We start from the raw sequence: 20,319 nt of genomic DNA, 5'->3' as shown, positions 1-20,319 counted from the left end.
TCTTACTCAGAACACTTCTTGAATTTGAGGACTCAAACCATTGATGAAGTCTATATAGACTGAATAAAATCACCATCATGTAAAACTACATACATGCACAGTAATGTACAGGTTGCACATTCCTTATCCAGAATTCTGAAATACTCCATAATTAGTAATTGTCTGCATTGGTGGTGACACTTTTGCTTTCTGGTGGTACAATACACACAAATCTTTGTTTCACTCATATTATTATTTAAAATATTGTAAAAAATTACCATCAGGCTTTGTGCAAAAGGTGTATATGAAGCATGTATTTAGATTTGTACCCCCATCTCTAACATATTTGATTCTGTATGTATATAAAAATACAAATATCCCAAAGTCCAAAACTATTCTGGCCCCAACCATTTCAGATAAGGAACTTACCTGGAATATTTATATCCCACCCATACCCAAATAGATCCAAGACAGCTTAAAACAAGTTTAAAAGGCAGAGCAAAAATCCAGACAATAAAAGGTTAAAATGCCTTGTTCTTTGTGACACACTTTACTTATCAAGCAAATTTAACATCACCACTGTACATTTGGAAAAACGAGCTTGACCACATATTCTCAGAAACAACGTTTTCCCAAGGTAAAAAGAAAGTGAAATAATGACTGCGAATCGTTTATTTATTTTGAGAAAACCATAAGCAGAAGAGCCAAGATGGTTCTTTGTTTTCTACATTGTGTCTCCACTATGAATTGCACTGTTTGCAATATCAAGCATTAATTATGAAACATTTTCTACACAGCACTTGAGGATTTGCCAGGTGACTCCCATTAGTGTCAATCAGGCAATTAATTCTAGTGCATTGATTTTAAAATTTTATGTCTGTATCAAACATTAATGAAACATCTGTTACTTTCAAGATTGTTTTTCTCCCTTTTACATTCAGTCCCCAAAAACCTGATGGATTATCCACAAACTTGAACTTTTCACTGTAGTGCTCAACCTAACAAATTCATACAGTACATTCTAATCTTGCTCTACCAGCCTCAACTGAATTTTATTCTTTTTAGTTGCAATTACCAGCATACACTAAATAAGTACTTAATTTTCATTCATTTCTTCTATTATTTTCTTATATGCCAACAACAGTCAATATGGCCACCTTACTTATTATACTGAGTTACTGCTCCATCCAGCCACAAAACAGGAACTCCAGGTTCAAAACTCAAATCGGTAGCCTCTTTCAAACACAACCAACTGAAGGCATTTAGGGAAGAGTAATTTCAGTAGGCTCTTATACATTTTCTGGCATCTTTAAAAGGTCTGTGTAACTGTTATGGGGTTCAACCCATCTCTTGCTCTTGAGTAGGAAAGCGGGACCTCCAAATTCTGCCATCTCCCACCACTCACTAATTGCTCCGGAGAATTCACTGAATTAGTGGGAAGTCACTGGGAAGTTTACGTTGCCCTTTTTCTACCTATGACTTTGTAAAGTCTTTCCCTTCCCCTCCAACACAAGGTAAGAATTCTGTAATACATATGCATACACACCGAGCAGGGTACATGGAGAGAGTGAGGAAATGAAGGGTTTGTTTTGGAGGAAAGCCTTTATTTTAAGCAAGCAATCTTACATCAGCAAAAGCTATCTTGTACATGAAGGCACCTTCCTTCAGGCTTTGCTTCAAAATAATTCACAAGAACACTAAAATTCTATTCACCAGAGGCTGGAAAGAAACGTAAGTGCTACTGTGACTTTACTGCTGCATTCAGGATACAGGTGATGTTCCGAATTTTTGGATGCTCATGGGAAGCTGTAACTCTAGACTCCCTTGTCTAGCCCACAGTCAAGCCTCCTTAGGGATGACAATGCAGACAGCACTTCCCCTAGCTCTCCATCAGGCCCAATGTCTCTCAAACTCTCGCATATACTTCTCATTTTGGAAGCATCTTGACAGTTTCACATTTTTCACACCCTGGTCACCTTCACTGGGGAAATGTCTCTTCTGATTCTTTCAGTTCTAAATCATGCCTCATAAACAGTAACCTAACCCACATAGATAAATAGCTAGTACGGGATCAACTTTTTTACTGCTACAGTTCCCATACATGTACACACACAACATTTTTCTCCTTTCTCCCAATGTAGAAATGCAAGATAGTCTACGAAAGCTTAATCCAGACATGACAGAGATTGGGAAATAGGGATACAGTCAAATGGCAGATGAGAATTTAGAGATACAGTCGGAGTTTGAAGGCACAAGTTTGCCATTTAATTGTACTACTGGATTCTGCCCTGGGCCTGGAGGATAATGTTTCGGCAGTGCCTAAGAGTGCATATGTACAATTAAAACTAGTGCACCAGCTCTGCACACTTCTGGAGAGGTCTGATTACCATGGTGAGTGAAACCACTTTGAGTCTCCTTGTGGAGAGAAAAAGCAGCATATAAATAAACGTTGTTGTTGTTGTTGCTGCTGCTGCTGCTGCAATGCATTCAAGTAGAGTGCCTTTGAGAAGTGCTTGGAAACTTTAGCTCGTCCAGAACTGAAGCCAAATTGTTAACTGGGCCTGGATAGACTAAAATTCAAAAATGAAATGTATAATTAAAAATATGGATTTACCTGAAATTTCCTTTGATGACTGGATTCAGAAGTTACTATTTATAACAAATGTGTAACAAATTTAGCACAGTAGAAATAAAGGAATTCCCAATTTAACCTTTTCCTCCAGTATTCTTTTTAGCAAGGGGACAATTGTATATAATGGAACTACCTTCCACTGTAGCACCAGATCTACTGAAACCAACATATTGTTCCCTCCTACATACAAACACACAGGCAACCATTTTAAATTTTGGCCCTTTATACTGCCACAATAATTAGATGGCCACTTACCGAATCATTTGCTGCCAGTGCAAGGGCTAGATTTACTGAAAGAGAGAACAACAGAAAACCATATTAGGTTAAAAAAATGCCACCACAGTCAGGATCTCAAAATTATTTCCCATCTTCAAGAGAGAAAGAAAGAAGCAATTCTGTAACAATGGGCAACAACAAAAGCCATCTTACCCAATATGAATTGGGTAATTTAAGAAACTTACATATACATTGGAACTTTGGTTACCATGGTTCAAGGCCATATTATGCAACTTTGGCCCATGTTAACCTGGTTCAGCTCCAAGCATTATTTAGCCACCATGGAGCTGATTCGCTGGCTCTTTACACTGATACACATAAATGTGCCCTTAACTTGGATGGCATTCCAAGAAGGACAAGTAGAACTTGATGTACAATAGGACTTTCTTAGGTCTTGCTTCTCCCTGCAGCCACCCTCTGAAAATCAATACCTAAGAACTGAGGGAACCTGGATATTGCCAGGTCAGGCCAGAACATTGGCCAATCCGAATTGGGACTGCTTTTTACATATGGAAGCTCTTTTCTGTTCATGAAAGAAACCTTTGGAACAAGATCTTTATTTATAAGATGGATTTCTAAAACGTGAATGTTTTCCTAGTTACTTTGTCATGCAATTTTACAACGACAGAATTTGCCAGAATGGAAAAGAGGAAAGATGTAGGTGGAAAAATTAAGAAGCAGCACCTTTAAGGCCCCTTCTACACTGCCATATAAAATTCAGATTATCTGCTTTGAACTAGATTATATGGCAGTGTAGACTCATACTATCCAGTTCAAAGCAGATAATGTCAATTATCTGCTTTGATAATCTGAATTATATGGCAGCGTAGAAGGGGCCTTAGACTAATTCACGTTTTCAGAGGCATATATATTTTGTTTTCATACTGAAACAGATGGACAAGTTATCTCTTTGAGAACCAGCTAGAATAAAGAGCAGCTGGCTTCTCAAAACAGCTAGAGATAACCAAATCCCAGTACACTGGAATACCAGAGAATCCAAGAATGTAGCAACCATTCAAGTAGCCAGCTATTAGTTGTAGATCACCAGCACTCTAGAACAGAGTTTTTCAAACATTTCATGTTAGTAACACACTTTTTTAGGCATGGATCATTTCGCAACATAGAAATTCAGTTTTACTAGCAAACCAGAGGTTAAATCAATCCCTTTATAAGAAATACAGAGACATACATAAATTGTAATAACATAATATATGGGCATACAGCATATCACATTTATTTATTTCGTGTCAAAAGCATTGCACGACAAATACATTTCAAAATGATAGGGGGGAAAAAGGAAAGGGGAAAAAAAGGATTGGATGAATGGATGAGCATATCACATGAAAACCATCTGTTTATATTTTCTGAAAATATACTACTTATTGCTTATCTCACATAAACCCAAAGGTTTCTTGTTAAGTTCATGCAACACACCTACACTAATGTGTCAAGACACAGTTTGAAAAGCTCTGCTCTATAGGAGTATTGTGTTCACTACAATTAATATTTTAGCAACTTTTTCAAGCCAGCTTATTTAACTGTTCAAACATACATAGTCCATTCCATATTATTAATGAGTAATAAGTAAAAGCACATCATTTATTCTTATAATTGTTGATAGCAAACCCCCCCTGGGGCAAAGAATTGAGCAGCAATATGTGTCTCTGGTGATGGATGAAGTAGCAGCTATGTTTAAAGATGTAGCGCTGCATAAGCAGCGAAACAGGTTTCTGGCAAACCTGTTTGATAACAATACTTGGTAACTTCCCTTTACATTCATCTGTGATACAAAATAACTAATTAAAATAAATTAAGTTTATAAAGTAATTTGCATTTTAAAATGAAATAGGGAAACTTAATTAAATTTATCTCCTAATTAAAATGATTGACTTAGGTTGGAATTTCAGCATAACTCAGATTTTAGGATCATGTTGTTAATTAAGTTAAATAATTAAATGTGACACAGTGCTAAAGAATTAGCAAACTGCATTTTCCAGGTGGTTCAGTTCACAAGCACTGGTGCTTTTCCCTCTCTACAGAATTCCCTTTGATTTATCCATGTGTCATATCAAAATACATAATGTTGGCCCCAGAACCTGCCCTCAACTAATACATACAGTCAACTTATACATGAGTATATATTGTACTTCTCTTGGATTGAAGCCATAAGAAAAAAAATCCATAATGTTGCACAGGAAGAGTAGGCACAATGCAACCCATGGGCTACATGGAGCCCTCAGGGTTCTTTTTATGACATCAAGGGCCTCACATAATTTTCATCATGTTTTGGGCCTCAGGCCATTTTAGGCCCCTGAAAGGCGTTTTAAAAACCAGAAATAACGTCTTATCACTCCCTGCCTTTTTTTAAAAGGCTTGTCCAGGACGTAAGATGGTCAGAATGGTGAAAATCCTAACAAAATTTATGAAAGTGGAAGAACTATATATATATATATATATATATATATATATATATATATATATATACACACACACACACACACACACACACACACACACACACACACACACACTATATGGAAGTTGACCATAGATGCACTGGAGAACCTAGTTTTCTAGAGCAAACATTTTAATCAAATCTGTAAATAATCACATCTGCAAAAAGAAACCAAAGAAACCACAAATGTGAAGGGACAACTGTGTAGCCATAAATATTTGGAGGACTTCTGAAAGCTCTAAAGATATTTGAAATGCACATGAAAATACTCCAGAAAGAAAAATGCCTTAAGAACTTAAAATATGTTTTGTTAATCTAAATCCAATTGTTGGTCCTCAGGTGGAATACACTAATAGAAGTAATTGTTTGAATGATAAGGCAGAGGGTCTGCTCTGGATGGCACTAGCAACTGGATTTAGGAACAATCTCAAACATACATATATCCAAATAAGTGAAGGAACTTACATTCCATTCTTTAAGTACAGAAAATGTTTCAGGATTTTACCAAAGCTGAGGTACGTATGAAGTGAGATGGGTCTGTATGAACATATTATGGCTTGTTTGGGTTCCTTGCAAAACTGCAAGCAGGAACCAACACCAATCTGATTTATTAAACCATAAAGTGGATGGTTATTAACTGGATTGTGAAATTTGTTTATCTTCTGTAAAATAAAAATGTGTTTAAAATGTTGGACTAGGACTTATAGAATCATAGAATAGTAGAGTTCAAAGAGACCTCATGGGCCATCCAGTCCAACCCCCTGCCAAGAAGCAGGAAATCGCATTCAAAACACCCTCAACAGATGGCCATCCAGCCTCTGCTTAAAAGCCTCCAAAGAAGGAGCCTCCACCACAATCCGGGGCAGAGAGTTCCACTGCTGAACACCTCTCATAGTGAGGAAGTTCTTCCTGGTGTTCAGGTGGAATCTCCTTTCCTGTAGTTTGAAGCCATTGTTCTGCGTCCTAGTCTGCAGGAAAGCAGCAAACAAGCTTGCTCCCTCCTCCCTATGACTTCCCCTCACATATTTGTACATGGCTATCATGTCTCCTCTCAGCCTTCTCTTCTGCAGGCTAAACATGCCCAGTTCTTTAAGCCGCCCCTCATAGGGCTTGTTCTCCAGACCCTTGATCGTTTTAGTTACCCTCCTCTGGACACTTTTCAGCTTGTCAACATCTCCCTTAAATTGTGGTGCCCAGAATTGGACACAGTATTCCAGGTTTGGTCTGACCAAGGCAGAATAGAGGGGTAGCATGACTTCCCTGGACCTAGACACTATACCCCTATTTATGCAGGCCAGAATCCCATTGGCTTTTTTAGCAGCCGCATCACATTATAGGCTCATGTTTAGCTTGTTGTCCACAAGGACTCCAAGGTCTTTTTCACATGTACTGCTGTCGAGCCAAGCGTCCCCCATTTTGTATCTTTGCATTCCATTTTTTCTGCCAAAGTGAAGTATCTTGCATTTGTCCCTGTTGAACTTCATTTTCTTAGTTTCAGCCTATCTCTCTAGTCTGTCAAGATCGTTTTGAATTCTGCTCCTCTCTTCTGGAGTGTTAGCTATCCCTCCCAGTTTGGTGTCAAACTTGGATGATCTAGGTTCACATTCCATCCAGATGAAATTCACTGGGTGACATGAGAGATCCGACGAATAGTAGCAAAGCCTCCTGCCTCACAACAGCATGCAGTCTCTCCACAGAAAGGCATTTTGCTATAAAAAAAATATAAATCCCTCTCAGTACTGGCCTAAAGGAAGTATGGCAAGTTGGTTTATTCTTAAGACAAAAGAAGTCTAGAGCAGGGCTTCTTAAACTTTTCCACCCGGGCAACTTTAGGCCTGTGAAATGTTTACATGATCCTGGGAATAACAACTACCCTGTTTCCCCTAAAATAAGACATCCCCAGAAAATAAGACCTAGTAGAGGTTTTGCTGAATTGCTAAATATAAGGCCTCCCCCGAAAGTAAGACCTAGCCAAGTTTTTGTTTGGAAGCATGCCCAATGAACAGAACACCAGAGCATGCAGGATCGGTAAATGTACGTACCATAGAGTGTTGTACATGGAAATATTGGTTGTAACAGGAAATTCTTGATAGGATTCACAGTTTGTCTGGTTATGCTGGTTTGTGATGTATATATAAAATATCATTTTTGTTCAATAATAAATGTGAATTCTTCTTCATGGAAAAATAAGACATCCCCTGAAAATAAGACCTAGTTCATTTTTGGGAGCACTGTCTTATTTTCGGGGAAACACGGTATATGCCATAAATAAAATAGGTATATAGATCAAATATTTACTGATAACAAATCAGCATTTGTAAGACTTGCTAAACAAGCAATGTTTCTTTTTGTGGAACCATCTGAAGCATCTTCTGCAGAGCCCACTATAAACACTGCACAATAGATCTGTGTAAATGTCTAAATGCCACTAGCTAACATTTAGAAAGCTTATACTTTTGCGAAATTTTTCATGACCCCATCACTGAACTCAAGGACCCCATTTGGGGTCAGGACACACAGATTAAGAAACAGTGTTCTAGAGTACATATTAGTGATAAATAGGAAGCTCTTTGCTGCTGGACAGAAAATAAGCATCTTCTTTCATGATGGTTCCTGTGTCATTGATGAAAGTATAGAAGAAGGAATTCAGGAGGTTTTGCTTGTTCCCTAGTAACACATGCCGAAATTACCTCTTCTTGTCACTGTCTGCCTTCACGTCCTCTCCATACATACAACAACTCTAATGTGACCGTAAATGGCATTTTCTTACTAGATCTGACAGAAAGGTTTTCCATTGTCTTTCTATAAGAAAGAAAAAATATGACTTGCCCACACAATCATTAAAAGTAAACAACTCTCTCAATTTTTCACCCTGTCAGCCCTATGCCATCTGCTATCCATACAGCTATAATTATACTGTAATACTATAATTTTTATACTACCTAAAAATGTGCATGGAAAATCAAAGTAATTAATTACCTAAGAAATTTTGCACTTACCAGCAGTGGTGGATTTTCCAACACCCCCTTTTCCCGACGCTACTACCAGTACTTGATCAACTCCTTCAATTGGCTTTTGCTTTGGAAGTCCTCTAGCCATGATTTTATTCCGTTTGTCTTTGAGAATGGCATCCTTTGTATCTGAGGACTTGAAATGACAAAAAAAATAATATAACTTTGCTATGTTACACTGACACCAATTTTTGGAATTTCTTACAAAACTAGTCAATTAAAATATCCCCACTCATCCCTGTACTGTTAACTGCCTTCAAGTTGCCTTTGATTTAGAACAACCCTATTAATTAAAGATTTTTAAAGGTGCATCTACACTGTAGAATTAAAGCAGTTTGATACCAAATTTTACCTCCAATGGCTTGATACCATGGAATCTGAGGAGTTGCAGTTTGGTGAGTCACCAGCATTCTTAGATAGAGAAAACTAAAAACCATGTAAAACTATAATTTCCATAATTCCACAGCACAGAACAATGGCAACTACAGTGGTGTCAAACTGCATTACTTCTACACTGTAGATGCACCCCAAGTCACCTGTAGCAGGTCTTGCAGACTCAGAGCTTTGGTTTCCTTGATTGAGTCTATCCATCTAATATGTGTCTTCCTCTTTTCCTTTTGCCCTCCACTTCATCGAGCAATATCATCGTTGCTAGTGAACCATGTCTCTTCATTATATTGATATTGACAGCTGGAATGTGTCCAGAGAAAGTTGACTAAAATAATCAAAGATCTTGAAACCATGAGTTATGAGGAGTGGCTTAAAGAGCTGGGCAGAAGAGAACGTTGAGAGAAGACATGATCACCATGTTCAAACCTTTGAAAGGATGTGTTGTTGAAGGCTTTCATGGCCGGAATCAGCCCAGAAAATTTGCAACAACCTATTTGAAGGGATGTCATAAAGAAAAGGGAGCAGGCTTGTTTTCTGCTGCCCTGGAGACTAGGATTGGGAGGAATGGGTTCAAATTACAGGAGAGGAGATTCCACTTGAACATCCTGATGGTAAGTGCTGTTCAGCAGTGGAACTCTCTGCCTCGGAGTGTGGTAGAAGCTCCTTATTTGGAAGTTTTTAAACAGAGGCTGGATGGCTATCTGTTGGGGCTGCTTTAATTGTGCATTTCCTGCATGGCAGGGGGTTGGACTAGATGGCCCATGTGGTCTCCTCCAACTCTATGATTCTGTGTTTAAAGTCCAACAAACTCAGTTTAGTCATGTTTGTCTCGAGATAGAGTTTAAGCTTGATCTGCCGTAGGACCCATTTTATTTGTCATTTTAGCACTCCACGGTCTCCACAGAGCTTCCTGACACCACATCTCAAATGAGTTAATTTTCTTCCTATCAGCTCTCTTCACTGTCTGGCTTTTACAACCATAGACAGACATTGGAAATAGTACAACAGCATGAACAATTCTCATTTCAGTACAGGTTGAGCATCCCTTATCCAGAATTCCAAAATAGTGACAGTGTAGCTTTCCAATAATTCATTGTACACCTACTTTGATTTATGCATGCAATTATTTCAAATATTGCATATAAAATTATCCTCAGGTTGTGTGTATAAAGTGCAAATGAGTTATCAACAAATGTTGTGCTTAGATTTGGGTTCTACCGCCAAGATCCAACCAGTCCATCATCCAGGAAATAATGCCCGGCTGCTCACTGGAGGAAAGGATATTAGAGGCAAAGTTGAAGTATTTTGGCCACATCATGAGAAGAGGAAAGCTTGGAAAAGATCATGATGCTGGGGAAAATAGAAGGAAAAAGGAAGAGAGGCCGACCAAGGGCGAGATGGATGGACAGTATCCTTGAAGTGACTGGCTTGACTTTGAAGGAACTGGAGGTGGCGACGGCCAACAGGGAGCTCTGGAGTGGACTGGTCCATGAGGTCACGAAGAGTTGGAAGCGACTATGCGATTGAGCAGCAGCCAAGATTACATCTATAATTATTATCATCATCATTGTTGCTGTCACTATTACTAATATCCCACTTTTCCTCTCTTAAAGGAGACTCAAAGCAGCTAACAATACAATTTACAATTTAAAGCCTACAACATATAAACATTAAAAGCAATAGAATTTATTTATTTGTTTGTTTATTTGTTTACTATAACAAGCTGGAAAGCGTCCAGAGGAGGGCGACTAAAATGATTAAGGGTCTGGAGAACAAGCCCTATGAGGAGCGGCTTAAAGAGCTGGGCATGTTTAGCCTGCAGAAGAGAAGGCTGAGAGGAGACATGATAGCCATGTACAAATATGTGAAGGGAAGTCATAGGGAAGAGGGAGCAAGCTTGTTTTCTGCTGCCCTGCAGACTAGGACACGGAACAATGGCTTCAAACTACAGGAAAGGAGATTCCACCTGAACATCAGGAAGAACTTCCTCACTGTGAGAGCTGTTCGACAGTGGAACTCTCTCCCTGGGGCCGTGGTGGAGGCTCCTTCCTTGGAGGCTTTTAAACAGAGGCTGGATGGCCATCTGTCGGGGGTGCTTTGAATGCGATTTCCTGCTTCTTAGTAGGGGGTTGGACTAGATGGCCCATGTGGTCTCTTCCAACTCTACTATTCTATGATTCTATGATTCTATGATTCTACTACATTTGTACACCACTTTTCACATCCCTGGGGGGACTCAAAGCAGTTTACAACATAATAATGGCAAAATTCAAAGCTAAAATACATGTAAAACCAAATCATATATCTAAATAACAAACATATAACTATGCATTAAAATCAATTAAGACCATTAAAACATAAGATATAAACAACATTTAGACATTAAGAAATAGAATTAAAACACCTAATACAGTACAAACATTAAAATCACATAATCCAAAATTGTAGACCGGGGCCGTTCCAATTGTCAGTTGCACATATTCCCTATTTATTTCTTGCACTTCAGTACTTTACTGGCCAAAAGCTTGGTCCCACCACCATGTCTTTGTTTTTTTTCTGAAGGCCGAGAGAGAGAGCGCTGATCTAATTCCACTGGGAAGAGAGCTCCAGAGCTGAGAAGCCACCACTGAGAAGGACCTGTCTCTCGTCCCCACCAACCGCACTTGTGAAGGAGGTGGGACCGAGAGCAGGGCCTCCCCAGAAGATCTTAACTTCCGTGATTGTTCATACAGGGAGATATGTTCGGACAGGTAAGCTGGGCCAAAACTGCATAGGGCTTTATAGGCTAAAGCCAATACTCTGAATTGTGCTCGGTAGCAGACTGGCAGCCAGTGGAGCTAACACAACTGGGGGTTGTGTGCTCCCTGTATGCTGCTCCAGTGAGAAATCTGGCTGCTGCCCAATGGACCATTTGAAGCTTTCAAACAGTCTTCAAAGGTAACCCCATGTACAATGCATTGCAGTAGTCTATTTGAGATATAACAAGATTGTGGACCACCGTGGCCAGGTCTGGCTTCTCAAGGTACAGGTGCAACTAGTGCACAAGTTTTAATGGTGCAAAAACTCCCCTGGCCACCGCTGAAACCTCAAATCAGTCCAAGATCACTCCCAAGCTGCGAACCTGTGACTTCAGGTGGAGTGTAACCCCGTCCAGCACTGGCTGTAATCCTATGCCCTGTTTGGCCTTATGATCACAGCTGGCAATTTTAAACTGTAATTTCAAATTACAATTTAAAATTTACAACACATAAACACTAGCAAACAAACAAACACATAATAATGAAACCTCATTATGCATATTCAAATTTCAAAATCCAAGCATTTTAGATATGGAATACTCAACCTATCAGCTGTTTACAACCATATATAACAATTGAAAATAAAATAGTGTGGATCATATCTTTACACTTTACAATCAATACTGATTTATTGTTGATATAACTGAACAACTGGTTTAGCCTTAGGTAGAAATAAATCTTAGCATGCAAACACTGCAACTGTGGGGACTTACAGACAAGCCATGGCAATACTGACAACATATGTGCAATACTTGATGAAGAAACGCAACCTACAAACTACCTGCAGACCCATCAAGAACATCTAACAAATGCTACCTTCAGCAAAGGACAAGAGGGATCCTCTCACCTCTGAAGGAGTTTACTGTATACCATGCTGCTGTGGACAAGTCTACAGAGGGGCCACAAAATGCAGTGCCCTAACACAAATCAAGGAACATGAAAGGCAATGCAGACTAACTCAGCCAGAAAAATCAGCCATAGCAGAGCACCTGATGAACCAACCTGGACACAGTATATTATTTGGAAACATAGAAATGCTGGACGACTCTAACAACCACCATGTCAGGCTACACGAAGCCATTGAATTCCACAAGCATGTGGACAATTTCAACAGAAAGGAGAAAACCATGAAAATGAACAAAATCTGGCTACCAGTATTTTTTTAAAAACCTCTAAAATCAGGACAGTAAATAAAAAACAACACTCTGAAAACAGGGGAATTCCAGACATGAATCAATCAGGGCCAGCTAACACCTCCCAACAAAGGATTCCGCCAGGCAGGAAGAACCAGGCTTTGAAGCTGCAATGCTTTTCACTGCTAATCAAGCTGTCCAATTGCAACGTTCAAACTTGCCTCAAGCAGAAAAGAGTTCTTTCTCTCACCCTGGACCTTCCACAGATATATAAACCTCACTAGTTTCCAACAGACTTCAAAACTTCTGAGGATGCTTGCCATAGATGCGGGCGAAACGTCAGGAGAGAATTCTTCTGGAACATGGCTATACAGCCCGGAAAACTCACAGCAACCCATGGCAATACTGGCAACACATGTGCAACAACAGCTCGAATGGAGAAAGCTTACCATTTTTTTCAAGTTTACCGCCATCAAATTCTGCAGCCTGCGTGGAAAGAGTTTGCCAGCCATAGCTAGATAGCTCTCCTATTCTTTTCTATCACTATCAAGAGGCATTACAGCCACGCAGCGAAGGCGAGACTGTGCCTGAAGACCACCGCTTGGAGCTCTTTAAAAATGAGTCCGGCTGAGAAGAGTTAAAACGATAGAGTCCAGGTAGGATAGAGCTGCACCGCTGGTTGCTTCCTGGGCAAAATTAAAAACCGGATACACTCCAACCGGAAGTCCGCCTCTTTGACGGCGTGAGGCAAAGGTGACGTCACCTAGGTCCCGAGAGTTCAAAAACTATTTCCGGGGAGGTCGCAGAAATGGTGACGGGGTGAAGTTGATAGCTGTTGCCTGTTCTTCCCAGAGTTAGAGAAAAATTCAGGGACGTGGTAGGCCTCCGTTTCTGAGGGGTTTCCCGTGGCGATAGCACAGAGGCTCTCGCTCTTTTGGAAGAGGCCGCACCTCGTTGGACTCGGCATGTTTGGACAAGAGCTCTTGAGTGAATTCAGAGACAGAGTAGTGTAGTGGCTGGACTATTTCTGCGTCTCACTGTAGAATTAGTGCTGTTTTAAAACCACTTTAATTGCCATGGCTCAATGCTATGGAATTCTGAGATGTATAGTTTGGTAAGGTACCAGCATTTTTTTGATAAAAAGCCAGAAACCTTGTAAACTACAACTCCCAGGATTACATAATGTTGAACAGTAAACTACAACTCCATAACGTAACATTGAACCACAGCAGATAAACTGATGTCAAACTCCTTTAATTCTACAGGGAGCTTCACTTTATGATTCTGGAGTCCAGTGTTCGACTCCCTGCTCAGCCACTAGGTGACTTTAAGCACATCACATTCTCTCAGGTAAAAGGAAAAGTTTCCCCTGACGTTAAGTCCAGTTGAGACCAACTCTGGGGGTTGGTGCTCATCTCCATTTCTAAATCGAAGAGCCGGCGTTGTCCATAGACATCTCCAGGTCATGTGGCCAGCATGACTGCATGGAGCGCTGTTACCTTCCCTATTGATCTACTCACATTTGCATGTTTTCGAACTGTTAGGTTGGCAGGAGCTGGGGCTAACAGCGGGCGCTCATTCCGCTCCCGGGATTTGAACCTGAGACCTTTTGTCCGCAAGTTCACCAGCTCAGCGCTTTAACACACTGTACCATCAGGGGCGAAGGGAAAAAAATCCTGTTGAGAAAATCTAGTGGTAGGTTTGCCTTAGGGGTGTCCTAACTAATAAATGATTTGAAGGCACACAACAATTGCAAAATGAGCAGATGAACCTAAACCTCTTTCCTAAAGTGTTATAGTGTAGGGGCTTGTCTAAGTTACCTGGGAAGGCATTCCAAAGCTGGGAAGCCACCTGTACACCTATTCTAATGTCACTCCACTGGCTGTCAATTAGTTTCTAGGCAAAGTACAAGGTGATGGTTTTGACCTTTAAAGCCCTATGGTTTGGGTCCAGGTTACCTAAAAAATCACCTCCCATACATCTTCGGTCTTCTGAGGGGCATCTGTTCCAGCCAGCCAGAACTAGACTGGCAACCACCACCCAGAGGACCTTTTCATTGGCCACTCTAAGACTGTGGAATGACATGCCGGTAGAGCTCCAACAGCTAAAGCAGCTGTCGGAATTTAAGACACAAGTGAAGACTTGTCTTTTCTGGCAGGCCTACCCAAACAGTCTTTAAGCTTAAACATGAATTTTAATGCATGTCCTTTGTTTAATCTCTGTTTTATCTGTTTTAATATGTATTTCATAGATAGACATTTTGGTATGTAACTTTTATGGAGGTACGTTTTAGTGGGTGTATTTGTAGTGTTTTTGCTATGTTTATGTATTTTAATTCTTTTGTAACCCTTCTTGAGCCATGAGGAGAGATGGATAAGAAATAAAATTATTGTTGTTTCTGTAACTGGCAGCAAGAGTTTCAAAGTTCAAAACTGCCTTATGTACCATTTTCCTGCACTCTTTCTTATAATCTGTTTACCCCTTAGTGCTCATTATTTATCCACAGACCAGCTAATAATGATCTCACATGGCAGACTGTTAGTAATGTCCAAAGGCACAACCTTGTTCATCTATATTGGTATGCTAAGGAGATCCTTGTATCACTTCTGAGACAGAAGTTTGTAGTTAAGTTTATTTAGCCTGTTTCTCACACTAGAGCATGGATCCACTTTAAATCTGGTTTCTATCTCCTGCAGAATTTTGAGGCTTGTAGTTGAGGTGAGGGGCCTTTAAAATGCTCTGTCAAACAGGTCCTGGGTCTCAATAAACTACAAACCCCAGAAACCAAATTTATAGTGGATTCATGCTCTAGTGTGATGAAGTTGCTTAAATGGACCCATATATGGTAGTTATGTTACAGGTGTCTTGCTTCGCCTCAAAGGAGCTACAAGCAGTGGTTCTCAACCTAGGATCCCCAGATGTTTTTGGTCTTCAACTTCCAGAAATCTTAACAGCTGGTGAATTGGCTGGGATTTCTGGGAGTTGTGGGCCAAAAATATCTGGGGACTCCAGGTTGAGAACCACAGAGCTACAGGATCTCTTTCCACAATAGAGATAATGCTGGGGATTTTTGCTCATAGGAGAACACTGACAGGAGGTGGATAGTATAATAAGCAGTATACACAGCTTCCCAGTATAATACAGGGTGTTTCAAACAGATGGACCTGATTTGAAATTGCTACGTCGCTACAACCACAAACCGCCCATGAATAAAACTCTTACCTCTTAAAAGGTTGAGTCATGGAGTTTCAAATGATAACCATTAGATGCCTCTCCAAGCACACAAACAGCCCCTAGCCTGAGTCACTCACAAGATGGTGACCCTGCAACATAAGGCCTTATGAAATATTTTCCATTTACAGAGTTATTTTCTAGATTTGTTTCTGGGTCAAAATGGTTAGTAGAATTAGATAATTTAATAACTCATTGAACCGTTTGTAACTACTGTATTTTTGTCATTATAACATGTTGCTATTGTGAAATATATTGCTTTGAAATTGGATCTATCATTTTGAAACACCATATACTTTAAAAGAGGGAACTGCTCCATCCATGTCATTTTGCTGCTTGGGGATCTGCAAAAAAGGAGGCCCTGTAACACTTTGATAAATTAATTCTAGTGTTATATTCAACCTTTTACCAGTGGAAAGCCTCTTATCCAGCTAGGTTTTCCCACTCCCTTGCTCCAGCCTTATAAGTCTTCAAAAGATTAACCAGAGAATTGGGACACTTTGTAGGAAAACCTGGGATACCGTGATATAAAAGATGGAGGAAATTGGCGAAAAAAATAGTCAAAATTTTGCCTCATCCGAAGTATTTACTGGCACTTTTCAGCCCACCTGAAAACATTTTTTAGTAAAGAGGTGATAGCAGTGAGAAACAAATTGGAAAGTCTTGTTGTGCAAATAACAGTTCATTTGAGCAGCTTTTTACACTAGCATACGCAAATTGATTAGTCTCAAAAATCCTGTAGTTCTCACTCTTACTGAATTTTTTCATAATACTCCCTCTAATGGAAAAACATAGAATAGCAGTTATGATAGGTTTTTAAAAAATTCTCAGACTGTATTAATAATCTGGAACCAAATTAATTTATAAGACTTCGTATAAAGAAGAAAACACTTTTTAAAAACTGCCCTTGCTGTCTCCCATTTTTGCCAAATATCCAGAAGACATGACTGTTAAAGACACAAAAGCAAATATACAACATAATACTGTACAGATCTCAGGGAAGTTAATGCAGTCACACCCAACAGGTCATATTCCCAGTAAAGTGACTAAAGGGTTGCATCCTTATTTAAATGAGAGAAACAAGAATGCTTCCCTATATTTATTACCATAACCTTTCTTGGGTTGAGATAAAAATGGGTCCCAGTCCTCCATATCCTCACACATGGCGTTTTCATATGTTGGAATTGCATGCTCCTGTGTGGCAAGAAGATATACTGATAGTAACAGTGATGCTAGTAGGATCTCCTATGGTATGTCAGCTTTTGCTGATGAGTCAGACTAAATGTGTGAAATAATTACTGGGCAGCAGCAGTAGTGGAGGATGACATTAGGAATTTCTCTCAGAGACAATGGCAGTGTCAAACATGGCTAACTCTTGTTAATACTGTGCAAAAGGAGGCACCCTAAACCCATTTAAATATCCTTTAGCATAAAAGCCCTATGATGAGATAATCCAAAATGAAACAAGATAGACCTCTTCTACACTGCCATATAAAATCCAGATTATCTGTTTTGAACTGGATTACATGGCAGTGTGTGTATAATCCAGCTCAAAGTAGATAATGTGGATTATCTGCTTTGATAATCAAGATTAAATGGCAGTGTAAAAAGGGGCAATAGTGCCAGAAGATGAAACTCCTTGGTTATATTGCCCTCGGTGTGTGCTACTAGAGAACAGCAGTGGAAAGCTATGAGTAGCACTGTGGCTAACAACGTAACCGTCAGCTGTTGGCATGCTTAGAAGTGAAAGGCAAAAGCTGCACAATTCATAGGAACATGGAATGTGAGAAGCATGAATCAGAGGAAGCTAAAGATAATGAAACATGAAATGGAATGTATTGTCAAAGGCTTTCACAGCCGGAATCACTGGGGTGTTATGTGGTTTCTGGGCTGTATGGCCGTCTTCTAGCACCATTTTCTCCTGAAATTTCACACATCTTCTGAAGATGCCAGCTACAAATGCAGGCAAAATGTCAGGAGAAAATGCTGCTAGAACATAGCCATACAGACTAGAATCCACACAACACTCCAAAAAATGAAATGTGTAAGTATTACAGTACTTGGGGTGAATAAGTGAAAGTGGATAGGAGTGGGATGTTTTAAGTCAGCAAAATTGCACAGTGTTTTCCTTAGGAAGTGAAAATCTAAGAAGAAACAAGGTGGCATCAATAGTGAGGAGATAGGAGAAGCAGTCAAAGCAGAAAGGCTGACTTTAGCGAGATAGTTTGTTAATCACAAATGCAGTTTTCAAGCAACCTAACAAACAAGTGCATGCATGGACATTACTTGATGGCCATTGCAAAAATCAAATAGACTTCACAAGTAGAAGCAGAAGATTCTGTTTTTTAAAAACAAGGCCAGGATCAGATTGTGAAATAGACCACAAACTGCTAATACACATAAAAAATAGAGTAAAGCTAAAGAACAACACTAACGCAGCTGTTATGCCAAAATATAGCCTAAGGGACATCCCTGTAAAATGTAATGATAATGTATAAAATAGTTTTGCACTATTAAGGGAAATTGACTAGGAGCCAGAAGTACTCTGGACTTAGACTAGCTAGGGCCATTCTGAGGGAAGAATGCAACAAGATAGTGGCCCCTTCTACACTGCCATAGACATAAAATCCAGACTACAGTATCGGTTTTGAACTGGATTATATGGCAGTGTAGACTCATATAATCAAGTGCACATCAAATAACGTGGATTATCTGCTTTGATAATCTGGATTATATGGCAGTATAGAAGGGACCACAGACTCTATAATGCAGTTTAACCACACTGAACTGCATTATATAAACCTACACTAACCATATGGTGCAGTCTCAAATGGCATTATATGTCACTATAGATAAAGGCAATATCTCTAGTTCGCTGGATAACTGATTAAATTCATAAAGCAAGTAATTAAAGTGGAATCATACTGCTATAATGTACAGTAGTGTTGAAGATACCCTTTTAGTGGATCACATTATCCATAATCTTAGTGTCTTGGCAAACAGCATGAGAGCAGTAATACCAGTAGCTTGGCACACAGAACTTGTAAAACTTAACATTTAAAGGCACTGAAGTGGTAAATATCACAGCAGGTTTGCAGTTGAGGTTAATAAACATTGCAGTACCCTGCAGAGGACAAGACAGTCTGATTACACAGGTTTTCATTTCTATCTTTCTACAACAGAGAAAAATATGAATGTTACCTATGTGTTCATCGCAAGAGAACTTACTGATTCTGGAGCAAGATGTTTCATTTCATATTTGTAAATGACAAAAGATATCAAGCCTGATGTTATTTTATTCTAAAATGTGTAAGTCTTGATTATCCCAATTCAACATGTGCATGTATATGTTTCATAATTGTCTAAAATATTCAACAACAGTAATCTATTTTTAATATAGTACTGTATTTTTCACTATGTGCTCCAGAGATGCATAAAATTAACTTCTCAGATTCTAGCACTGCTCCCACACAGTAGGAATAGCTGTATAATACTATGTTTAATAATGTATTCTAGCACTTACATTGCAAGAACAAAATAAAGGAAACAATTTTGAGCTGGGAACTGCCATTTTCAGCTGCCATCTAATCATGCCCCACCTCCTACAGACTATATACACTGACTATGAAAGTTGCTTTTCTTCGCACAAGCCTCCACTCAATTTTTCCAGTAGAAAGAGATGAGGGCTTCAGGGCAGCAATACCACTAATTTAATAATGCCCACAAAAATGAACTGGAATTCTATAGGTTTATGAATTCTAGCCACTTGACAACCAGTGCCTTTAATGTGATTGCTACGAGCTATGATCCTTGTTTGTTAAAACAGTAATCTCCATGAGAAAAGATGATCAAAAGACTTTCCGTATCTCCTGGTCATACTACATGTCATTGCTTGCATTTTATCCTGATGTGTTATTACTATGCGTTATTACAAGCATACTATCATATGCTTGTAAACTGCATATTCAGGCATAGCAGATACAATATGAAATTAGACCAGTGGTTCCCGACCTGTGGGCAGTGGCCCAGCAGTAGGCCACAAGAACGAATATCCGGTCCACGTTCCTCCTTCCTCTTTATTTATTTTATTATTAAAGATGGTTTTCTAGATGATTAAATATGGTTTTCTTTGGGCAAGCAGATGGTGATTACTGGGTGGCATATGCTCTGTATCAGAAACTAGAGCTGATGTGGTCTATCCAATGCAATTTTCTGAATCAGCACCCCAAATAACCAAACTGAATCTAAAGTTGACCGAAAACTGATATGTAACCCCTTTGGTACTAATGTTGGAGAGTGGTCCTCGGTCAAAGTGGTCCCTGATCAAGTGAGCCCTGGTCAAAGTGGACCCTGGACAAAAAAGGGTTGGGAACCATTGAATTAAACTATTGAATGAAGCAGTCAAGTCATAGTA

At 39.4% G+C, this 20,319-nt stretch overlaps 1 protein-coding gene across 2 annotated transcripts in view; it reads right to left on the bottom strand.

Moving 5' to 3' along the window:
* nubpl (NUBP iron-sulfur cluster assembly factor, mitochondrial) overlaps positions 1-13,386 on the bottom strand; it is a 90,975-nt gene extending 77,589 nt beyond the window's left edge. Inside the window, exons 1-3 of one of the 2 annotated variants that reach the window (XM_062968243.1) lie at positions 13,124-13,386; positions 8,342-8,489; positions 2,867-2,901 (exon numbers count right to left, since the gene is read on the bottom strand). In XM_062968243.1, the coding sequence (XP_062824313.1) occupies positions 2,867-2,901; positions 8,342-8,489; positions 13,124-13,186 (246 nt within the window). In that variant the 5' untranslated portion in view covers positions 13,187-13,386. The remainder of the gene's footprint in view (positions 1-2,866; positions 2,902-8,341; positions 8,490-13,123) is intronic. The other variant, XM_016991067.2, reaches the window with a different exon arrangement.
* Positions 13,387-20,319: the final 6,933 nt, after the last annotated feature.

This window comes from Anolis carolinensis, chromosome 1 (genome assembly GCF_035594765.1).
Source record: "Anolis carolinensis isolate JA03-04 chromosome 1, rAnoCar3.1.pri, whole genome shotgun sequence".
NCBI classification, from domain to species: Eukaryota; Metazoa; Chordata; class Lepidosauria; order Squamata; family Dactyloidae; genus Anolis; species Anolis carolinensis.
The sequence above is the reverse complement of the archived record's forward strand: the minus strand, read 5'-3'. Positions and strand labels throughout refer to the sequence as shown.